Consider the following 24,553-nt stretch of genomic DNA (forward strand, 5'->3'; position numbering starts at 1 on the left):
GTCGTCACTTCACACCAAAGCTGCTATTCTGCTAGTAGGATTAATCTATAACTATTATTTTATATTGAACGATCTAGTTAAGAGCAATTCTTAGATAGGAACTTAACACATAATATTTTCATGGTGGTAAATATTTTATCTTTGATCCTAGGGTTTACTCTTGTGCATATCAGTATGTCGTACAATTATATCGTTTGCACATTTACTTTATCACACTCCAGCTTTTAATGATTTTAAATATAATTTAAGTTAACTAACCCCACCTATCGTCGAGGCGAGGAGCATCTATAGACTAGAGTGATGACTAAAAGTTGAGGCTACTATAGCAAAAAGTATAATCGCAATAGTCGCAAAGCTTCAAACACAGGGGGGCAAGCATTCCGCCGGCGCGCGACACGCACGGCGCACGCGTGCGGCCACCCTTTGTTTACGATCTCACGTCACTCGCAACCTCTTGTTAGGAATGAACACGCAAATCCTTTTCCTAGCATTTTCAATAATAATGTGAATTGTTACCTAAATAATTTATTGGTGCAGTGTTTAGTGTTAACTGGTTAAAGGATTAAACCCTAAACGGCGGTAAGTTTGTATTAATTGTTATTTAATTAAACTTGCATGATTATTTAGTTTGAATTTATGCAAATCGGTTGGTCAAGGGAAGGGTAATGGACTCTGGTAATTAATTTTATTCAATAAAGTTAATAATAGTGTTAAGATAGCTAAGAACGATTATGTTTATTACGACGTACTTATATTTAATAGTAACGTTTTAGTTAATTCTTGCAAATTTTTAAAATATTTCATATTGTTAAGTTGGGCGATATAATACTCGTACCTCAATGAAGGTACGAGTAGAACCATAGAAATTTATTTGTTTGTACCTATTTTTTTATCTCAAATATTTTAATTTTAACAATACAATACCCAATTATAAATAAATGATAAGGAAGTTAAATTTGTCGCAAGTCAGTAGTAAACTTTTCGTACGATAGAGATAGCGACAATATAGATAGCCTTAAGTTTTAAATAAGTAAACCATATTGCGAGCCTTCAACATACCTATACAAATCGTGATGGTACCAAAAAATATTTACTTAAGTAATTCCTTAATTTTTAATCCCGGCATACTCTATGTAGCGTTGTAAAATTGTTAAAAAAATGTAAGAAATCTTTAATAACTAATAATAACTGGTCCGCGGGTGGTAGGTGGTAGTGACCACTTATTGCTACTTCAATTTTACAAGGAAACATATTTTTTATTAACATCATCAACCCATTATTGTCCCACTGCTGGGCACGGGTCTCCTCTAAGAGTGTGAAGGATTGGGCCGTAGGTCCTGGCCAAGTATTGACAGACTTCGCATACCTTTGATTTTTTTTAAATCTCTCAGGTATGCATGCAGGTCTGTTGATATGACTTGTCCAGTTGTCCACAAATTTGGACTAGATGCGATGTACTGAGTAAAATACCTAGAATTACCTGTCATATAGCCCAATAATTTGAATACAATACGTTACATAATTGATTATTCATCGACAAACGTGATTATATTCACGCGTTGAGGACAAAATACAACTCCCTAGGGACTAGGAAAATGCATTAAACTGTTTTGCTAATGTAGCAATTTTGAATTGGAAGATTATTATTTTATAAGTATTAATTTATTACGAATCAAAATAAGGTATTTGGTGTATGTGTCGATTGTTCCCATATGCAAATATATCGTAAAATGATCCTCTACGAAGTGACATAAAATGCTATATTTTCAGCTTGTCCCTTCTTTTCAAAATTGTTTACTTTACGTACCTACGTTTGAAAGGAATCTCTTGTATTTCGTCACGCAATTCTTTTCAACATCAATCCTTAACAAATCGTACCAATGCACAAGACTCGATTTATTCCAATTCGTCTCTATTTGATAATTTTTAGTGATGAAGTGATTGGTTGGGTTGGAACCCGTCGAAAATAAATTTTCGTGTGATAATTTTTGCGGGGCACACTACATTAAGAACATAAATTAGGTGAATCTATTTACATATCCTTCCCGCCATTACCACCCTATTACGTAAATGTTGAGACCTCAATCTACTTTTATTAGACAATGTCGAATGAGTAATCAGAAAATCAAGTGTTTCAGATTACAGGGCACGCTCTGGTAGCCACAGAGGACAGCTGATCGTTCAGATACTTTATTAAAGAACACTATAATAATATCTAATTTACACAACAATTATTGACACATACAAAAGCATAATTATTCGTTTGCGCTACCGAGGTGAAACCTAGGATTAATATAAAAAAGGTCTAAATGGAGTAACTTTCGTTTGTTTTAATTGGCAAACAAGTTAATGCTCATAATACTTGAATAGCTACGTAGATTTGCACTTATGATTTGAGGGCTCTACATAAGCAGATAAAGCTAAATTCTATAAAATAAGTTTATAGAACCTAACGTTAATGGGACCGAATCAGTTACTTAATATTTTGTTATATTTATTAAATTTCATGGTTGTTTATTTTTGATAGTATTGTTTGTACTTAAAATTCACAAGCCAAATTTAATTGTTTAATTCATATCGCGCGCATAATAATGATACTTAAATAATTATATTATTGTTATTTAAATTGGTACTAAATTATTTCGTTACCTTGAGTGTTTATCTGAGTAATTTTGTTCCTGCTTCTTATATAACTCACATTTAACAAATTATATAATTATCAAAGTAGTTATTGAAGGTAACTATGTATTAGCGGTAGCTAATTTTTTTATTAGTACCTATTATTTCTGTCATAATTAGTTACTAATAATAAAATAATTATTTTGTTTAATCATGGATTCTATAATTTAAAATCAAGTCAGTTATTATCACTTCTAGTACCCACTTATAGGCACAGAAACAGACGATTTTAACATTCAGATAGAGTGCATAATTTTCGAGGCTTGCTTCAATTTGGTAGAGACCCGTGAAAGTGGAAAAAAGGGTTGAAGTCCAATCGCGCTACCCAAATGGGGATTTGTCAACTCTACGCTTTGAGAATATTATAAGCCAGTAGTCTACGTTAGGACAAAACAGTTACCAGTAGTCCGGTGCTAAGTACCTATGTTTATAACTATATTCAAAACTTATTTCCAAAACTGTTTAGCCGCTCCTCGTGTTACAGTGTAAATCATTCAGTCACGAATATCAACAATAGTTGATCGTAACGGACTTTAAGGTCAACATGTTAGCCAAGTAACTTATACTTACAACTCAGGTAAGTAGAATTGAACTTGAAGGTTCACCTATGGGTATGATTAACAAAGTATTATTTTTTTTGTCACGTTTATGATTTTCAGGTATCTCTATCTACACGAGAATATTTTTATATACGTAGGTAATTAATAAATATGTACCTTCATAATTATTTGTTTTATATGTTAAGCAATTTAGACATATATAAATGTAGTTAAATACATTCCTTTGGTTGATTACTTAAAACTTAGTTTTAAATGTAAAGTTGAATTCAAATTTTTAGGTAAATTATGTAGCGCAATGCATACAATTTCTTAGAAGTTATTTAAATGAAGTAGTTACTTTCAGAAAACCACTTAAATCAGTATCGTTCAACCCAAACGACTTTGAGCGGTACGACAACAAATTAAAGAAAATCGATGCCTTTCGTGCCTAGATTACCCGATTACCGTCCACAGACGTCAGTTATTACAAATATGCATAATTTGATGTTAGGAACAGTTTACATTTGACAAGAAAAAATCATACAATACCATTTATTTTCACAGCGATAAATGAAAACGTAATACATAATGTCTCAATGTACTTATAGAAAATGAAAATAAATGCCTATAACCGAATTTAAGGAAAAGTAAATTAAGAGATAATAAAAAGATTTATAAATCTTATAGAAGTATACAGGGCGCGAATATTTAATTTCAAAATTATAAGAGCGTTGCAATCGAGAGTTCAGAAAAAATAGTATTTAGGTAATAAAAAATTATACTTTACAGGTTTTTCCAAAAAACACGTTCACGCGTAGACGGAGTAAAGCGTAGACCTTGTAGGTGCCTATAGGCGGATATCGGTATTCGCGGGAATAAAATAACATATCTAAACACAAAATATAGATACACATTTTTTTATAATATTGAATTAGCAAACAAGTATGCAGTTTGAGGACAAAGTTGTAACGCCTCGCATAAGTACCTATGCCTTCCTTACCACACCCTTCAAGCCGGAACAAGCAGCACTGCTGTTATTAGATAGGAATAAGTGTGGCGGTAGTACAAAGTTGAACCACAAAGAGTCTTCAAGCTTCAATACTGGATGGATTCAAACGAAACATCGAGAGTCTAGTTTTATAAATCTTTTAAAGTGTTTTGGTCCCTCGATCTCGACCATGTGGAAAAGTCTACATTTTATAATAAATTATGTACTTCTGCTATAATTATAGTCCTCTACATTACCTAGCGATAATTGTAACATTTTTCTCATTGACATTGTAATGTATCGCGGCTGGGGACATGTCGCCACGTTTTCAATTACAAATTAGCTTAATTAATGCATAAAAGAATAATTTATTCAGTTGAAACAATACGTGTGAGTAAGGTGTCGTGAATGGTAGTCGATTTTACTTTTTCGTTTGAATTACGTACAGTGGTTTTAAAGGAACGTATTCTATTAATATTCATAGTTTTATCTGCAATAATCTATCAATTGCGTGATGCGTTGTACATGACTAAATGATTGCCATTTTGGGCTGAGATGCAGAAAGTTTCAGGTAGGATTCCTGGCCGGTTACACATTTAAAGATGAATTTAGATTATTGCTTATCTAGTTAATCGTTTATTACCTTTCTATATTAGTGAAATATTAATTTATTTAAATATCAAAATATGGCAAACATAACGAGCATTCGCCTTTCGTAAGTAATATGTAAATTTTCATCTTTACGCATAGAAAAGATTTCGCGAATTTTATCATCATGTATTTTTTCAATAAGTATGGATTGGATAACAGTAAAGCTTTATACCATTTTCTAAGGCGCCGGTCACTGTCGACTTGAAATCTTTCTTGAGATTTATAACTCTTATCATTTTCCTTATTTCCGTAACATTTGTAAATAGAGCGAGGTTGTCCAAGTCGCTAGCAGCTATCTTCGCGTGTCACAATAATCCGCTTGCCACCGTTTCACAATCTAGCACACTTCAATTAGACAATTTACAGCGTATTGAGTCGTGACGTCAATCTATAGCCGAAACTTCTGTGTATGACGTAGACATTATGAGTAAGAGGTTTTTATTTCAAAAGTGCTTTTTTTAAAACAGACAATTGGAAAACTGAAACTAGTGCTGAGTAATCGTATGCAATATATAATGAATGCAATATAGTAAAACAGTTTGATACTAAAATAAGATTTTCCTGCTAGGTTTTTCATGTAGCAAATAGACATGTAGCTCATTTTATATTAACTAAGTGGTCACAGGAAAGGAAATTACATATAAGCAATTAGATATATGGTCAGGTCATATTTGAAGTCGATTACCTATCTACAAATGTAGAGGAGAGGTAGTAATAATTTTCATAAAATGACCGCCTTGCCACACTCTTCCAACCAGAATGCAAAAGGGCTTAAGACTGCTCTTAGAAGACAAAAAGATGCGATGGTGCTGTCGCCGCCATCTCACCACGAAGGCATCGATAAAATTACATAGTATGTTATTAATAGGTATAATGTGTACCGTTGATTGCAGGTGCTAGTACAAGTGCTCATTAGCACACAATGCGCAGAAAGGTGTTAGGCAATACCAGACGAGGCTCTCTCACGGTGTTGTACGCTGTGACAAACGTACGGATAACGTAATGTAGTTATGATAAGGACAGGTGAATAGATATCGGTTTTTTTATTTCTCACACCTAGATTCAGAAAAAGTGTAGGCGGCGTCTCGAACAAATCTTATAGCAAACCAAATTGTGTCGTTTCCACTGCAGTAGGTACATGAATTATGCATAGGTATACATTTAAATACTAAACGTAGAGTACGTTAAGCGAAAGGCAAGTCTCGAAGGAACCGCTACGTCGTGAAAAACGCCATTTTATTATTATTTGGTGTGAATACATTCGACATGATTTCAAGATTATAATTGGAACAATCGTGAATTTTACCATAACGCTCAATGACACGCACATATTTACACACTCAGTTAATTAATTTAGTTCTAATCGAACCTATTTTAGTTTCCCTACGTATATTATGTCTTTAATTTAGAAAACGCTACTATGTATTTAGAAAAGCAGCGTGTGGCTCTAAAAACGGATACTTAAGTGCTACAAACAACCATTGTCAATCTGGTAGGCACGTGTCCAGCAGTGGTAATTAACTGATGGTAGAATAATAAGATGTGCTCATATCAGTCATATCACACGACGAACACATTTGGACTCATTTTGCGGTAAAAAGGATATCCTCTTCGCCGCCACTTATCCAGATCACGCTAAGATTCCGCAATTTGCGTGCTTCTGGCGTTAAAGTTGTGATGAGCTACTTATGTAGCGTTTATGTGGATTGAACAATTGCTACTGATATGGCTTCAAGTGAGTAAATCCCGGTTAAATTGCTGCCATTTGCTTAGAATAGACCTGACCTTTTTTTTTCTCGAGGGGGAAACCTTCAAAAGGTACCGCACGACGTGGGAGCGACGCCGAGTTATGTGGGATTTTTACCGCACTAAAACACCCCCGGTGGCCGTCCTCAACACTTGTTGGAGAACTCCGGGATCTCCGACGGAACACAACCGGAGCCCTCCAAGCGCGATGCCCCGATCGGGCTCTACCCTGTGGGAGCAGTTTTTCGCTCCTCCCACACCATGTAGTGTTTACGACGTTATGCGACCACACATACCGCCGTCCTTCCCGGGGTCGCTTGCTGGACGGTTCGAGCTCCCACTCTTGCCGCCCGCAACCCCGGAAGCCCCCATTTAGTCGCCTCCTACGACAGGCAGGGGATACCGTAGCCCTATTCTAGTCCCGGAACTACAGGGACAAGAATAGACCTGACCTAGGATAACTTCTCTCTCATATGCCTATGATTTACGTGATAATTGGATGCGTTCGAGATTTCGAGTGACTCCACTCTACATTGGAGCAGCAAGATAGGAGTAGGGTCCTCGTCTCTCATTGTTGCGAAGATAGTTTCGAACTTACCAATGGCCCCAAAATGGGTCCTCGGGGTCGTTTGCAGCGCTCTCTGGTGGCTTTCTTTTCCTAAATATTGTATTCATCTTACACTTAAATAAAGTCAAAATACACAGCCGACCTGAATAAAAGAGAAGATCCTGTGTTTTCATAAGCACCGGGTTGCCTCGTGGTTGATTATTTCATGCTTTTATTTATAAGGTTTATGCAAATCATGCATGAATAATTTTGTATTAAAATTATTTCATTTCACCGAGTTGCCGTTAACAATTATCCAGACGTACGGAACCCACGCTACCGAGTGACAGCCTGTCATGATACTACAGTGGAACCCAGCGAATTGAAAAATAACTTGAACTGACGATATAATTAAGTAGGTTATGAAGTAGCTAGAGTTATGTATCTTGTATTATAAATAGTTTTAAAAGCGGTAAGACTATGTATTTGTGGTCCGACTGCGGTGGCACGTGTTCAACTAAAATACTATATTATGTGCTAGAATGTATTTTTTGCCTCAATCATAAACAAAGGCTTTATTTGAATGAGGCGCTTCAACTTAGTTTCCATTAGCTTTAGATAGGACTATTTGTGACGTCAAGAAAGGAACCATTAAGCAGTTCTAACACCATGAAAGGTAGATTAGCATCAAATGACTACAGGAAGATGTGAAAAAGTAGTAGTTATTTTTTATTAATCGATGTACCTAGGCTCTGATTTGAAAAATAAGTAAAAATCGACTACAAATCACTACAATTATACAAAGGTTATATGTAGTGAGTTAATAATTGTAGTAAACAAGTAAAGAGAAGATAAATAGATAACACATAGTAAATGTACACATTGCACACCTTTATGGACAAGTAATGCATCAACGCTAGCAACAGTAAGATGTACGTGTTTGAAATAAAATCATCTTAAACATAATAGTCTTACTTGATTTATAGGTAGGTACTATCATTTACAATGCCTCTTATGCAAATAAAAGCTTTGTTAATGGTGTTACTTGTTTTACCAACTAGGTTAAATAATATTGTGTATCTACATACTATAAGATGTGTACTTTTATAAAGGGCTTTGTAAGGGGAGTATGGGGTGGAGACCGCGTCTAGGCAAACGTATTGTGGGACGCCCTCCTGCAAGGTGGCGCGTCGATCTGCGCCGGGTGGCGGAAACTAGTTGGATGAGTAGAGCTGAAGATCGGGCTCAGTGGCGTACCTTGGGAGAGGCCTATGTCCAGCAGTGGATTGATGTGGTCTAAATATAGATAGATAGATTTGTAAGGAGGCTCTACGGGATATATTTATGTTTTAAATCTTGTTTTTCTTGCCGTAACCTGTTTTCAATTACTTTTTAAGTGATTTTTACGAAAGCACAACCATCTTTACATTTTAACAATTTAGACAATTCGTGCTAATGGGTGAGAAATAGAATATGAGTTATAAATATTATTATGAGGTATAAAATTTTGATACGACATTAGTAGCTACCACGTACCTACTTGATGCATGAGACATATTCTTTTCACGCTAACGTTAGCGATATAGGTCGTCTATAGAAACCAGGCGGCTACTATACAATCGTTATCGGCGGGGTTTTGAATGGCGCTTCCATACCTTGTAGGTGTCAGCCGCCGGAAGTGACATAGGTGTTTTTATATTATGGAAGTTTATTTTAAAGTAGCAGAACTGCTAGACATCTCCGATACTTATACTCAGCAGGACTCATGATCTACATGCAATTATGTACTTACTTATTCTTCATAATCGTTTGCAATTTTCATATGATAAAAAATAAAAACAACTCATCGGGTTACATTTTCATTTTTTCTGATGTTAACGGTTAATTTTGACTTGTATAACAGATGCTGTGGTCTGGATTGAAGGTGTAGTAAGGCAGAGATACCAATATCAGGCGATCCAATTTCGTTCTGAAGGGTTGCAACGTATTTGTGATCGACCGCAGATAGTACGACTTCCCTGCTCGGGGTCGGTTATCAGATAGCTATTCGAACTAATAATAATAATTTACCAGTAGGTCTACATGAGCATTTATTGCGTTCATTACATAAAAAGAGTTGTAATTTTGGTGCCTTTAATGATTTTGAAAAGAGAATTAAGCAGGTATTGTCTAATACAGGAAATCATACGAAAGAACATGATGTACAAATCGGTTGGTTTATTTAAATGTGTGACCTAAATTTGCGAAATAAAGGGGAGACTGCACCTGCCGGCTCCCCACAAGACAGGGGTGCCCGAGGTCGATGACTTGTCTGAAGGTCAATGTTCGATATCAGTGTTAAAAGAAAGAATACAGATAATAAATATACTTATGATAAGTTTTGCGTGTTATTAGTATGGAAGGGTTTGGACTATGGAGTCGGTACCCGGTCACTGCGCTTGCCTTGCGTACAGGCGGCAAGTGACCGTAGATGGAAATCTTCACAGAAAGAATGACGATCACCTAGACTGAATCACTCAGTTACCTTCTCCACATAAAGAAATATCGGCAATAAAAATATTGAAAAATGTGTACTTACCGTAGCCGTTACATAGTTAAAGACTGCCACACACAGTCGTACACACGATAATTTAATATCTATTGATATCTTATAGTCTATCAATAAATATCTGGTTATGTCTTTATAACGAGGTATTCAACGCAGTTCACTTTGAAATTTGACACCCAGGACGCTTCAGTTCCGCTTCCTTATGCTCCATACCAGATGAGTTATATTGCAGCAAATGCAAATATTATTTATTATTCACATTATTTAAAGGAATTCTTGCTTTAATTTTGGCTTGCAAGTTGTCGCTAAAATGTAATTGATAAATTCGAACTTCTTTAATGCTAAATATGTAATTTGTTTAATAATACCTAAAGTAATTTTTAACGCGATTATTTTATTTCGTAATAAAATGTTATTGTACCATTTAAACAATAATTGCATGACACAATTACCATCATCATTTAAAAACTTTAAAACTGTTGTTTTTACCATACTAAACATAAGTACAATACAATAGTAGGTATTACTTAGGTATATATATGTATTATATTTTATTAGCCGCCGCGGCAATCTTTGTACCGCCTCGGAATCTTTTTATGAAATATATTTCATATTTACTCACCTTTTAAACCTTTCCTGGACTTCCACAAATTGTTCTAAACTAAAATTAACCAAATCGGTCAAATTAGCCAAACTTGATTTTATATATTATAATGGTCGACAATTGTTAAGTAGTTTAGTCCTAATGTTGTGTTACTCTTATCCACTTGTCATAACTCCGCAGACAGAGCTGTCATCCCTCGGGAGTGACGTAAGGCGGGAAACGAAACATTTCGTGATAGGAATCTAAAACATCTGTAAGTTTCAAACCGTGCAATCGTTGGAATGGTTTGCAGTACTTAGCAACGCCTATTGTCTCTATATTTCAGATGAGACTTGAATTCAGATGTTTGGAGTGTGATATGTTTCTCAAGAGGGCTGTGTGCTGACCACCTGAATATAAACAACGTGGCAAATGAGGGAGTGAACAAATAGTCCGAGATTCTAGTGAATGAATGTGATTAATTGAGAATCCCTCTCCTTTGAGAAGTTGTTAGATTAAAAGAACTAAATATTACTAATCTTATCCGAACTATATTTACTTTTCTGAATTGAATTGAATTGTATTTTTTTTAAATATTTTAAGAGTTATTGTGAGTAAATATTAAAATTAATAGTAAATATTAATTATTGAAATAATTCTACTTTTAAGAGTTTTGCTTACTGAAATACCTTCATGAGCTAATCACATTCAAAAACTTCTCCTAGAAAATCTTTTAAAATAAAAAATTTATACGAAAGAAATACTTTGGTGTCATTTATACATGAAGCGTCATAATTCATTACAAATTACAATATTCTTTGCAATACCGCTCAGTTGGGTGGCACTCTGGCACTTACGTAAACAAGCTTAACCAAGCAAGATAACTCCGTGTTTGCTTAGACCCGTGTTACGCTGCGAGCTTGCCAGATATACGAATAGATAAGCTAAGTAACGTAACTTGCGACGGAAATATTATCGAAGTACATTATAACTTGGTTGGAAAAGTTTGTTTAATGATATTGAAAAAGAAAGAACTCCTTGAGTTTCTTGCCGGATAAGGCTATATCTAAAGGCAAGGAACTTCTCAGACATGTATAGGAGAATAATATTTTGTCTGCTACAGCATGCGTTTGACTACACATGTCTGCAGATGTAGATGTCCTTAGGGTACGTTTAAGTTGATGTCGTGTCGTGTCATGTAAATGATTCGGTAGTAATATTATAACTAACAATATATAGATGTTTCCATAGGTTTTAGCTGAAAAAAGTGGTTTATGCTTTCCATGAACTATTATTCAACATTTAGGACTGAACACGATCAACCATGCGTTACTCTTTGGCACTAAATTGTAACGTTGTAACGTTTTGTCAAAGTGTCTCTCCTTTATGACGCCCCTACAACCAGAACACAGCAGTAGGTAGGTACTTCTGAGAGTTGATATATAAGCATGTACTTATATATCAACTCTCAGAAGTCCAGAACATTCAATACCTTTTAATATAAAAACCACTAGATTCTCAGTATATAACGTCATATATAACCCTACTTAGATATTTATTATACTTCATTATTGGACATTGAACAGGAAGTCTCTTTGAAAGTCACTTTTGTTAGTCGCATTGCGTTCTACGTTTGCTATAATAATGACGTCCACGCTTCAACGGTTTCGAAGGCGTGTCGTGGGGTCAGCGGCTGTGACCACTGGACCATAGCGCTCACTGTTTGATATTGAAATAATAATAATACATAGATCATGCCTAATGAAAAAGTGCTCAAGGTTTCAAAGGTTGTAAATGTAGGATTTGTTAATTCTAGCAATCGGATTATTCGACAAATGGAAAGAATTCTAATTTAGTGTACATTGTAAGTTAATCCCCGAGATTCAACCTCTTTTCTCAATTACTCGTAACTAAACACTGCTTTGCTTAAATTGGGCTTAATAAGAAATTTTAAGAAATTACTGCAATAAAAAATATTTTGAGTTGGATTTAGTTTAAACAATCTTTTCTGTGTTAATGGCAGAGTTAAGCGCCAGCTTCTTTCTGTATTGGTAAAGCATTGCTACTTCTTACAAAGATATCCCATGGTCCTCAGGATAGCAACGCATCTGTAATCGGCTTCCAATCCCTATTGTCTTTGATTTCAGATAGAGATGTTTTTTATCGATAAAAGTCATTAATCATCCAATGCCACAGAGATGCTTAAGATAAATATTGTTCTATTTTCCGACAGCTATAAGCCATGGCTTAGAGATGAGTTACTGTATTTTTGCTATCATTTTAACAAGTGGCTGAAATCACTTCGCCTAGCAATAAACACTGTTATAAATCTCAGATAGTTTAATAGTAAAATGGTTCCTAGTCATAAAGTTCGATGGGCAGTCATGAATCCACTTTTAGATGGTGAATCTAGTAATAAATATTTGTTAGTCGATCATCACTTCTATATTTATTTATAAAACGCGATGTGAATTGATTCTTATACAAACAGTAAATAGAAAATTAAGCACGACTTAAAAGTTAAAGATTTTCTATGACATGCCGATAGTTGGCGTTAAGAAAAATAAATTATTTTTGTGTTATTCAAATTTCTTTAATTAGAAAATTTCATTAATTTTAAAGCGATCAAAAAACATCTGCATATTGTAATTTCTACATAGTGAAATTGAACCACAGCAAACATCAAAGGGACTTAACACGGAATTATTGTACTTTTTTATTTTACCTAATATATTAATTTATTAACTTAACAATCGTAAGAGTTAATTCAAGTACTAACAAGCTGTCAAAATCTTCTTATCGCTGTATAAGAGTGTACCATAATCCAAAATCTGAACGTTCGCCCTCCCAAAGGTTCAAGAGTCCACTGACCCACTTAAGGTCCTCAAAGAGTGCGTGATTGGAATATTAACTACGATAGAATATTCGTTACGTCGTGTCAAAATTTAGCGTCTACTCTACTTATGCTAAACCGGATTTGAAATCGTCACGGAAGTGATTCTAATTTATTTCAATCGATTATTAATAATTAATTTAATTTTCATTCAGGTTAAATAAAATGTAACTTATGAAAACGCTTTGTTTGTTTCTTTACTTAATATAGTATCCCATGTAGCAGTAAGATAACAAACCGTTATCAATAATCGACTTTACATAGATTATTTGGCGTCTCTTGCTCTATACCTACCAGGCTTCTATTGACTCTATCCATGAGGTTACAGCGACCGTTTAACCTCAAATAGGTAGCAAGTTTGCTTTTACAATTAAGTAAGAAAAGTGGCTTACGCGCATATATTTATGACCTGTAGGTTTTAAGTTAGAAATCGGACCTTAGATATATTAGTATAATAAGGCGGTCACATAGGACTTTATGTAGGTATAATTTGTATCTCACAGATGTTCATGGACAGCAGTACGAGCAGCGTTCATGTATCAGGTGGCACGCAACAGATTTTAAGTGAACATTTTCAGAAAACCACTACTTTGGAATGCTTAACGCAAGCAATGCACATACACTAGGGCTTACGATTACCCAATACTTATTCATAACCACCTGGCCACTCAGTTATCGTAACTCATTCTTTAAATACCTTTCAACACGACACTTGACAGTTGGAACACATCTATACCGCGCGATGTCACCGGCTGCATATCAACTGTGATTAGTTCGGATAAGGCTGTATACACACTGCGATAGAACTGTCTGGTGTAGAATAGACCTAATGAGGGCCCAACGACAGGTCGAATATGTTTAATTTTATAATTGATTCCTAAATTTACAGAATATATTTGAAATGTAATTAAAGGTATCGACATGAAATGATAATGTGTACGTAATGCGAAAATTGTTTTTTAAAGATAGGATTAAATAATACTGTAACGAAAAGAAAACAGAAGCAGTTGTTAATTACAGTTAGTCATCGTCGGTGATAATTACAACACTGGATATTGCCGGCAATCATTAAAGTTGACATTGAACTAATTGATAATCACGAAGAAGCACGATTCGCTATAAAAGTAACTTGCCTTAAGTTTCTGCTAAAATTGAACGACTTATTTAAGTGCCTTATTCTAATTTCTATTTGAGCTATTTTTTTCAGGCTATGCCATCAGAAAGCTACGAGTATGTTAATTAATAAAATTATCATGAAAAACAATCCGACTGCTTAAAAAATATTATTATTTAAGTTAAGAAGCCTACATTACTCCCACAATTAAAATTAATCTAACGATACCTCTTAATTGTTACAATCCGTCAAACTGTTAGGGCCGTATTGCGCGCCAAAAAATGCGACACACATACATTTACATGTGCTTAAAATACATTACCCTCCTCAATCGGATAAAAATAAATGACAATCGCGAATTTCGTATGTGTACATACCCTTACAGCATGGAATACCAGTTGCATTCGCAGAACATGAATGGGCGATAATACTCGCTTAGCATTCGGCGGCCATCCTCTGGAGGTGAAACGACCGCTATGAGACACCATGTCCCATTGTTTGTACATTAATAGCTACTTACGTATGGTACAACCCTTTGTGTAGCTTGAAAGTATGAGAGAGTGCCGACTCTCAGGGCTACCGCCTGTTTCATGTTACTTAAGTTAGACATTAAACGTATATATCAAATATTAAAACTGATGAACAATATCTAATTATAATAACACATATAATATCTGATACATATTACACATTAATGAATAAGTCTTAGGTCTAAAGTGGTATTTTTGTCGAGAATGAAAATACCAACAAATAATATTTAAAAAAATAACAAATTAATAAAATACTTAGTGTGGCAGCATCACCGCCACTTGACAGTTTAATTTCATCCAGGAGAAACAATTGGGTGGTCCGCAATTGGGTGCTCTCTATATCTAACACTCGAATATACAATAACAACATAAAATCTGATTGCCAACAATTTATTGACACGTTTATGTGAATAGAAATAAACATATTGATTGTGTTGTAAATTCTGTTGGCAATCTTTAGTCTGTTCCTCAATTTCACAGCTTTTATACTCTATCAAAATAGATCAAAGCCTTGGGCTGGGTTGGCTTCAATTTATATGAAAACACGGCTCCACGAAGAAGTATACAATTAGGAATCTACTAAACGAAATTTTGCAATTATGTATTTCAATACACGATTTAAAAATACATGGAAAATTTCTAGGAGTTATTTCTAAGTAACAAGAATTTTGGTTTTCGCGCGCGAACCAGTGGCATTATGCGAATGTGATTTTTATATTATTAAGATATTCAAAACTTGTTTAAAATATTAAATTTAGTTTTTTCACCCTAGGTGTTCTCAGCGCGTGGTGACCGACCTGCGATGGTATGGTGCGGCCGCGGCGAGGCGCGCTGCCCTTGCGGCTGCTCGCCACACTCGCGCTGCTCCTTGGGGCCAGTGGCGACGTCATCTTCAAAGTGCCGGAAGTACTGGTAAGTATAGCGGTAAAAATATCGGCAATGAAGAAATCAAAAGAAATTATTGTCATCACCCGTTACATAACAAAAAGTATGGGCAAACTGTGTATTCTGCGTTCATTTCATACTTAAAAGTTGCTTCGTCGTACAGTTCTTTATAATTTAAGTCTAGGTGTTTGAAGTCTAATAAATTTCACTTAACCAGTGTAACGGCGTTGAACCTATCATTTGAAGATGGTAGAGTTTGGAATTCGTTTTCGGCGATTCACAGCAACACCTTTTTCTGCTTTATATTGCTGGTGGGAGCGGCTGCATTTTTATAAGTATAGTAAAGATCGTTAAGGCATTTTACATAGTCCTCCTACTTCAATACCATTCAGGTTTAATAACAGAAGTCCATAGACTGCAGTGACTTAATATTAGGTTATCTAATAAGTTTGGTGATTGAGGAATGACTGAGAATGTGCAATCTACATCCAGTGCCAATTATAAATTATAACCTCTGATGCTTTTAAGGATTTTTAAAAGGAAATTTAAAATTCCCAACATAGTACTTCTCGGGACTGACAGTTTTATGAAGTCCGGGCGTGGATGCGAATCGAAAGCTTACAATCGCATGGTGTATTATTCATTGTCAGAATGCAGCGCTGAATATCAATTTCCGTCATCGCTCGTCCACATGATGACGCTCACGTACTCCGTCTAGTAGTAAGCTTTGTGCTGAATGACATATAACTGCACTCGCACTTCATTGTATATATTTGCCCATTTGGCTTGTCTATATTGTCGTCAGCTCATTACTGTCCCACTGCTGGGCTGGGATCTACACTCAGAATGATAAGGATTACGCCATACTCCATAAGTCTATCGCAATGGCCAATTGCGTTTTGGCAAAAACTTTTAATTCTTTTTAAAGAACTGAAACCGTTGAAACCTCGGACCCCTTGGTAGAGAGGCTTAATTTCAACCACTAGTCCATCACTGGTCAGGCAATCTTAGTTATAAGAAACTATGCAAAAGAATGCTTACTATGCGTTATGTGCCAGTGACCTGCGTATTTAAAATGTCAAAAAATCTCTAATAATGTATTATTTCTGGAAAAAATAGCTAAGCTAATAGTAAGACTGTCTTGTATATTAGTAGTCATAATTTGTAAAGTTATTATTGAAGCATTTTTTTCTTTTTAATATAGTTTACATTGCTTTAATATTGAAATGTAATGAAGTATTATCAATCAAAAAATATGTACCAGATGTACATTTACCTTACCAGGTGCGACATGCAGCGACATCGAAGCCAGTGGGCACCGGCCCAGCCAACAGCAGCAAAGTGAACGACTCCGAGCACTGGCACGAGCCGGAGGTGGAGGTGCGCTACGAGGAGTACTTCGTGGAGCATGACATCTCCACGGCCGCCGCGAGGACCGCCGCTAAGGCACTCAACTTGGATGACGGTGAGATTTCTTACATTTTATATTTATATGAATATGTGCTTTTGTATTTGTTTTTATTGGGTCTCTCCGAAGACTTGTGCCTCGACAGCTCAATTGAATACAATATACCATTCACTATTCAGCTTGGTTCAAAAAATGTTTCAGAGTAGGGTTTTTCTGCCACAATCTAGACAGAAAATACTTTTTACTAGTAAAAACGTGCGTTACTTTATTTTCAGTTCAAGGAATATTATTGATATTGTTGGAAGCATTTTCCTTATTACTGAGACTTACTCTGCCGAAATAAATCTTATAAATGAGTATCCCTCCAAATATTCTAAACAACAAAAAGGTGACTGAGATTGACCGCACTGCTTAATTAACCCCATTACGGATTTAAAGGAATTAGGGCAAGCTGGATTAAAATTACGAATTAAGATAATTGTTCGCCAAGGTCTCGGCAAGGAAACACTATGAAAGAAGCAAAGATACTATACGAAGGGTTTGGAGGTGTTCTGTAATACAATGTCATCCCGGGGACAACTAAACTAATTACAAAGTTCTATATACATCAAACAATACGTAAATCTTAAATATAAAATTCTCGTGTCACAATGTTAGTTACCATACTCCTCCGAAACGGCTTTACGGATTTTCACTAAATTTTATATGCATATTCAGTAGGTCTGACAATCGGCTACTATCTATTTTTCATACCCCTTAATGATAAGGGCTGTTCACCCTTACCATTTTTTTATTTATATGGCAACACAACGTTTGACGGGTCAGCTAGTAATATATACGTTCATTATAAGTGCGAGTACTACTCTAACTCTACTTATCCAAATTTCACCAAAAATTTGTTACTTTTTCAAAATTGTCAAATGTCGATCATTTGGCAGTCAAACCATTAAATTGATTGTTAAATCAGTATTTTTCTAACGCAAAACAATTTATTGGAATCCTAATCTACCATTTCTTCGATTACAGTAATCAATTAATCGGTGCGTATTCTTAATTGATACGTTTTCCCGATTACGTTCTCTCCTCGAGCGGGAACAATTGTGTTACTTCTAGTAACGTTTGGTGTTAATTATTCTTGATTGCCTAGCTGTGTTCTGAGTTATAAATATCTCGGCTATTACGTGTTCTTTAGCATGCCCTATTTATATTTCCTCAAGTACCATCTTGCAGATGGTAAGTATGTAAATCTGCAAATTTCCGCGTACTTTAAACGCAATTTGATGTTATTGTAAAACGCTTTTAAAAGTGTTGGAAGTAATACGAGTATATTATAGGATTAATTGAAGGGCAGATTAATGAAACAATGACAAACGCCAGTTAATTTTTAGATATTATCAGATATTTTATTTTATGCTATGAGCTTTTAGCAAAAGGAATAATCAGTTACGCTGACTGATCACCCCTGGGAACCTACTGACTCTGAATTGTTTCGAATTTAGAAATTATATTCCTGCAGGATGTGTATAAAACCTTGACAGCATGATTCAGGAAAGGTATTCACTAAGAGATGGCTTAGTAAATAGTGAAAGTTAGATATGTTTTTGTTTATATGTTCTTGTGATTTCATTCTTTGTGTCTTTATCATATTATATATAATAATCTGCATTAAAATAATATTGAGTGGCATGTACGATAAAAACCACTATCATAAAAATGACAATGCCTTAAAATATTACTTATTATTTATAATTATACTTGTAAGACAGCTTAGACGAATTAAGAGATTAATGTTTTAATTTTGAATTTAGATAAGGCTGATATGTAACCAATATTTATAACCACCGCTTAAGAGGCTTAAGACGATTAACGAATAAATGTATAAGGATATAAATAAACAATAGTTAGACAATATTTAATGTTTAATCGTCATGTTTTCACTCGAAGGTACATTTTATTTTCATATTCGAACAGTAAACGAAGATGATCACAGGTGTTAGATATAAATCAGATTCGAATTAATGTATATCGTGTTAACGAATACAACCGAAAGCGATTTTACGTTAGAAGTCTATTACGTGACTTAGTCTAAGTATGAGACTAAGCCAATTACCGAGAAGGGTCTCATTAGCGCCGTTGTAATTCTTCGCGACAACATGAGGACGAGAGTAATCACTTACGATGCTCGTGGCGCGATAACTGCAATTTTACTTAATTATTCTTCGCCCCTCGCAAGATACCAGTGTTCCCTAGTGATGGCGTAAAGGGGATTCTGAAGCGATATAGGTAATAATGACAGTTGAAAACTTTTCTACATTGCTCCACGGTTTCGTTGTATTGCAGATGACTTAGACATTTATTAAATTACACATTTAATTAATTAATTAATCATGAAATCATTCTACACCCGGTCCTCTTGAAAATTATGTACTCTTATTACATTAGACCGCAATGACCACAATGCTACGCAGCTACGTATAAGAATGCATGTAGTGAAAGATTTTTCTGATTATACCTAGGTGGTTTCCACTTAAGTCTAACTATGATTCATCTGAAATAGGATTGGAGATTTACTTGAAACTCACACAATCATTGTTACCTTTTAAGTCTAAGCTTAAACAAAAATCTTTAGCTCCGATCATGTCAGAATACAGCAGCGTCTAACACTGCTGTTATAAAATACGAGAGATATAGGCGTGAAGGTAGTGCCGCATTTGAATCACGAAGAGCCTTTGCCTTCAAACTTCTATACTAGATAAATTAAATCTAAATGACCTTTGGGCAGTGAGACTGTCATATAGATCTATACAAAAAACCTATTACAACGGAAGCCAAGCGGAGCTGCAGCTATAATTTCATAAGCCGTGTCATTAAATGACAGTGCAGGAGAGGACGTGGCCGCCACCCGCCCGTCTAATGAGTGACACATTCCGTGATTAGTTTGATTACAGTTTGTACTTGGGACATGAATGCTACTGAAAAGAATGACTGATACTTTTTGCTGTACACTTATGGAATGAAGTTTATGTTGTTGTTAAAATATTTTTGAGGATATTGCAAAATCATTGATTCAATAATTCACTGTAGTAAGTGATTATTTATTTGTAACGGTGTGAATTTAAAAGCATAGGGAAGATATGGGAAGTTGAATTGCATAATGTCCAGTGATGGAGATGGAATTTGCAAAATTGTATCACCAATTGTACGCATTAGTACTCAGCCAACCCCTGTGGTGCGAAACCCTCTTTTTAATTGCGCCTAGGACTAATAGATTTGTATCAGCTGATGGTATGGAACACAAAAACTTGCTTTCATAAGTTTTATATAGAAGAAGAAAATTTAAAATTTCGTATTAGGAGGGTGAAATGTCTGCTCCTTTACAATGACTATGTCCATAAAAATAAAACAATGTGTTGAACCATAAAACCCTGCGAAATAGGTTCAGCCCGTCCCCTCGTGTGAGCTGAGGCATGACGTCACAAGCACGGTGATGTCACTCCAGCCCCCGCGAATCACTCTCGTTAGACTCCTTGCAGTTAATTGGATAATTACTTGTGTGGGAGTTGCTGTTTGTGTAAAATGTATCTATATATATTATGTAGTTATAAAGGTGTTTGGTTATTTAGAATTGAAAGCGTCAGATACTCAGATGGTATTAAAAAGGAAGTTGAAATTTGTGGCGTATCTGCGGCGTATCACATAAGTATATCGATACCTTCATTGGCAAATCAGCCAACTCCTCTTTTTGTCAAAATGTTTTTTTTATTTATTTTGATAGTAAATGGCGTTGAACAAAATCGATATTTATTTTTGCCGTACAAAAGTTTTAGGTTCCGTATCCGAGTCAAATGGACTTCCTAGGGTTTGTAACCGCATTACTTGATGTCTGTGAGCCGCAAACTTCAGAAAATATCAATTGCTCTGTTCCTCTCAGATTAAGAATAATGGAACATTAGACAAGGTGTTCCTTGGTTTCATACATGTTCATAATATTTTTACGCAAAATGCGAAGTCCCGCGGTTTGTGTGGGTCGTAAGCTATGTAAAATATATAAAGAGACGTCGGGTGCGAACTGGAATTGGATGAATGGGTGGCCACGCAGATATTCGTCGCTTGTAAAACATATGTAAATTAATTACTTGTGCACATCGTTTTCAACAATGAGAGGGCGCCTCTTCAACCAATCGAAGCTAAATTCAACTTGAAATTAGTGTAGCCCTATGCATAGTCTTTTTTCGCTACTGTGTATAACCCAATGTGTACACTTGCTCTCATTTCAATGACAGTTTTCTAAACCGCCAGCTAACTGTATCAATCAACTGTACTGTATATTTTCTTTAGTCATGTTCTGTTCGGTTACAAAAAATATATATAAAGACGTCGGAGGTGTCTCTGCAAAACCTGTTGCTTTTTAACCTACTTTATTGTGAAATAAATAAATGACAACTCTTCAGGCGCTTCTTTTTACTTGGATTTGGGTGTTTAAGGACAAGTAATTGTTAACGGTTCAATTGCAATGGTACTGTTAGCTATTTCTAGGATACATCTACTGATAACAGTGATAGGATCCATCATGGTTCGACTTGGAGACATTGCCAACAATCTTAAACGCTCCTGCATAGATTAGTAAAGATTACTCACTCCTAACAAGAAAATGTAACCAGTTTTGACAATTCAAATTGTCACTGTCAGCTATTATCGTGTTTGAAAAATGTAGTTTTTAGAGCATTTACGAATGAAACGACATTTCTCCGCAACTTTCCTTCGACTTCGTGTTGTTTTTGCACCACCTTACTGCACATGTCGGCATTATTCCGCATAAATTACCACGATAGTTGGAGACGTAATGGCAAATTGGCTGACTGTTTGTCAGTCATTTTTTCGTTTGTCCTTCAATTACAAGGCTGTGAGATATCTATACTAATCTATGCGCTACTGGTTTTTTTTTTTGCTATTGCTTATAAGGATATAATAGCACTTGCGTGACATGTGCGCGTACCTCTGAGGTAGCATCATATAAATAAGCGGTTTCCAGAGTAATTCCAATGTTATTGTGATTGATAACAACTATCTTTGGGCGGCAATTATTATTCACCGTCAGATAGGCTAACTTCATAAGATGTGTACTCTACTAGTCTACTCTATATTATACTATTGAAATCTGTAAAATTATTTACGCTTTTGAATTACACGCTAGAATGATCATATTTTTTGCCCCACAAATAGTTAGGTGTAGCCTTCGATTTACCGTCACTTTAATGTTGTTTTTGTAGTGAATTATAAAAAGTGAGCAACTAGGTATAAAACTTATAATAAGAAATTCGCATAAAAAGCAAGAAATAGGAAAAATTTACGTAACGTAATCTACTTATGTCTGTCTGATCCTGTCTAGTCCTATTAGGGATGCGATACACCGTATACAAGTAGATATTACATTTCCTATAGTATAGAAGTAGCAAACAAGCATATAGTTCACATCGTGTTAAATAGCTATTTACCCCATGGAAATCTGTAGTGAATCCTAGATAAGGTTAGATTCCTCGTGAGGTCTCAAATGCGTTGTGTTACGATCTCTGATAACTAAGTTGCAACGCCTCGGATGAGTCGGATGTCTCCTTTAGTGAGCAGCAACGTTTAGGTAATATTGCTAGTACAACGCTCAAATCGGTGTTTCCGGACACGAACTACAAAGGGTTACCACCGTCAATACATAGCGAGTAGTCAGCTTTTCATGTAGTAAGTATAGATTTTATCTTAGCTGTTTTATAATATGGTATCTTTCTATTCCTAGATAGTTTTCAATGTTTAAAGAGCAAGACAGAAAAGTTGTATTTTTAAATTACAAATAAATATCTGAGAAAATATTCTGAGTAAATATTGTCGTCTGAGTTGGCGAGGTTACAGCCACATAAACAAGCTAATTAAACTAAAATTAGAACACGAATCAATAATTCTTGACATCCACCCCTATAGAAAGATAAGGAAAAAACATAACTCAATGTGGGTATATCATTTCCCCGCGTAGAGTCAGACGGGGCGGTAGCGCCCAGGTGTCTAGGCATCCTATAAATAGCTCGATTGATTCCGGCCGGGCAGGACCACTCGATGATCGATAGCGACTGCACATGCGTCCTTACTGCAACCCTCTGCACGCGGAACGCCCTCTCATCAGACATTCGCAGATAGTGTCCAGAGCTTCTGTCGTCACGATTTATTGCGCGTTAAGTGATTTATGAGGGCCATATAATAAAATTGTTGCGTGTATCCTCCAAATATACGTCTTTAAACAGTTAGTGTGATAAACTGAAATGCTTTGAGTGATTTTCCAAATCTAGTGAATATCGGATTTTTCTGTATGTAACACCTTAAGACGTTTGTTGAAAGTCCTTAGTTTTTAAAATAATCTGATTTTCGTGTTTTGAAAAAATTGTGCTATTCATTTGTCATCAGAAAATAAAAATGGTCATTTGTCTACGGTGTTTCGAACATGTGTATGATGGAATGCGATGTGTGATGTGCATTCGCCACTACCATTTCTTCTGTTCAGGTGTAACTCAAGACCAATACAATGCGATGGATCTGACGACGAGAGAGACGTGGCGCTGCTTTGAATGCCGTAACCGAATCAGGATGTTCGATCGCTACGAACTCAATATGAGCCGACACGTTTAATTTCGTCCGATTTAAGTTAAAATTATCTCAAACCTGAAGCCAGGTAGTAAGAGTAGAAATGCGGCGCATTTTCAATATAGTGCTTGGTGGCGATCTGCTTTGCGAAGTAGTCATTAATGTTGACCCTTCTGCTGAATCTATGTCAATCTCACACACAAATGAACAAGGACATTTACGTATAGAAGTGGTAGCTAACGACATTGAAGCCGCCCTGCAGTTAGATCCGATAGAGGAAGACTTGACATTCATAGGTATCATAAAACAATACATTAGCCGGTGTGTGGCGACGTTGATCAAGTCTGCTTGCTCGGTTTTCGTAGTTTACTCGCAGTATCTGGACTAGATTGTACGTAGCGTCAATTAGGACTCCTGTCGCCATGGAGATCCGTAAGCCAACGAGAAGGTTCGGCTATTGCTACACTTGCTCGGACCAGGTTTTCCTCGAGTTCTATGCAATTCATGGAGAATATTTGGAAAGAATATTAAATATAACGTAAGTTGGGTTTTATCATTTAAGTGATATCAAGTGCAATTATTTCTATAAGTTTACAGGGGGCGTTTTTAAATTGTGAGTTTGAATTATGTTTTTCAAACTTTTACCGGATATAATATAGACCTCATCAAAAGAAATTCGACAATATCCAACGGATATGCCGTTTTCCTTTATAAATATCAGTATTAGCCACATAAACAGCTACGTAAGTTTCTACAGGTACCTAAAAATAATTATCTCAATTAGGAATTAAAGGAAGCTATAAATTTGCGTATGACGA

The 24,553-nt window shown here is 35.6% G+C and overlaps 1 protein-coding gene across 1 annotated transcript in view; it reads left to right on the top strand.

The window, feature by feature from the left end:
* Positions 1 to 356: 356 nt before the first annotated feature.
* LOC140742998 (uncharacterized) overlaps positions 357 to 24,553 on the top strand; it is a 28,194-nt gene continuing 3,997 nt past the window's right edge. The window contains exons 1-3 of the mRNA XM_073074122.1: positions 357 to 579; positions 15,591 to 15,730; positions 16,988 to 17,168. Of these exons, the coding sequence (XP_072930223.1) occupies positions 15,626 to 15,730; positions 16,988 to 17,168 (286 nt within the window). The 5' untranslated portion in view covers positions 357 to 579; positions 15,591 to 15,625. The remainder of the gene's footprint in view (positions 580 to 15,590; positions 15,731 to 16,987; positions 17,169 to 24,553) is intronic.

The sequence above is a fragment of the Epargyreus clarus genome, unplaced genomic scaffold (genome assembly GCF_041222505.1).
Source record: "Epargyreus clarus isolate Ecla_fem2 unplaced genomic scaffold, WU_Ecla_fem_2.2 ptg000006l, whole genome shotgun sequence".
Lineage (NCBI taxonomy): Eukaryota > Metazoa > Arthropoda > Insecta > Lepidoptera > Hesperiidae > Epargyreus > Epargyreus clarus.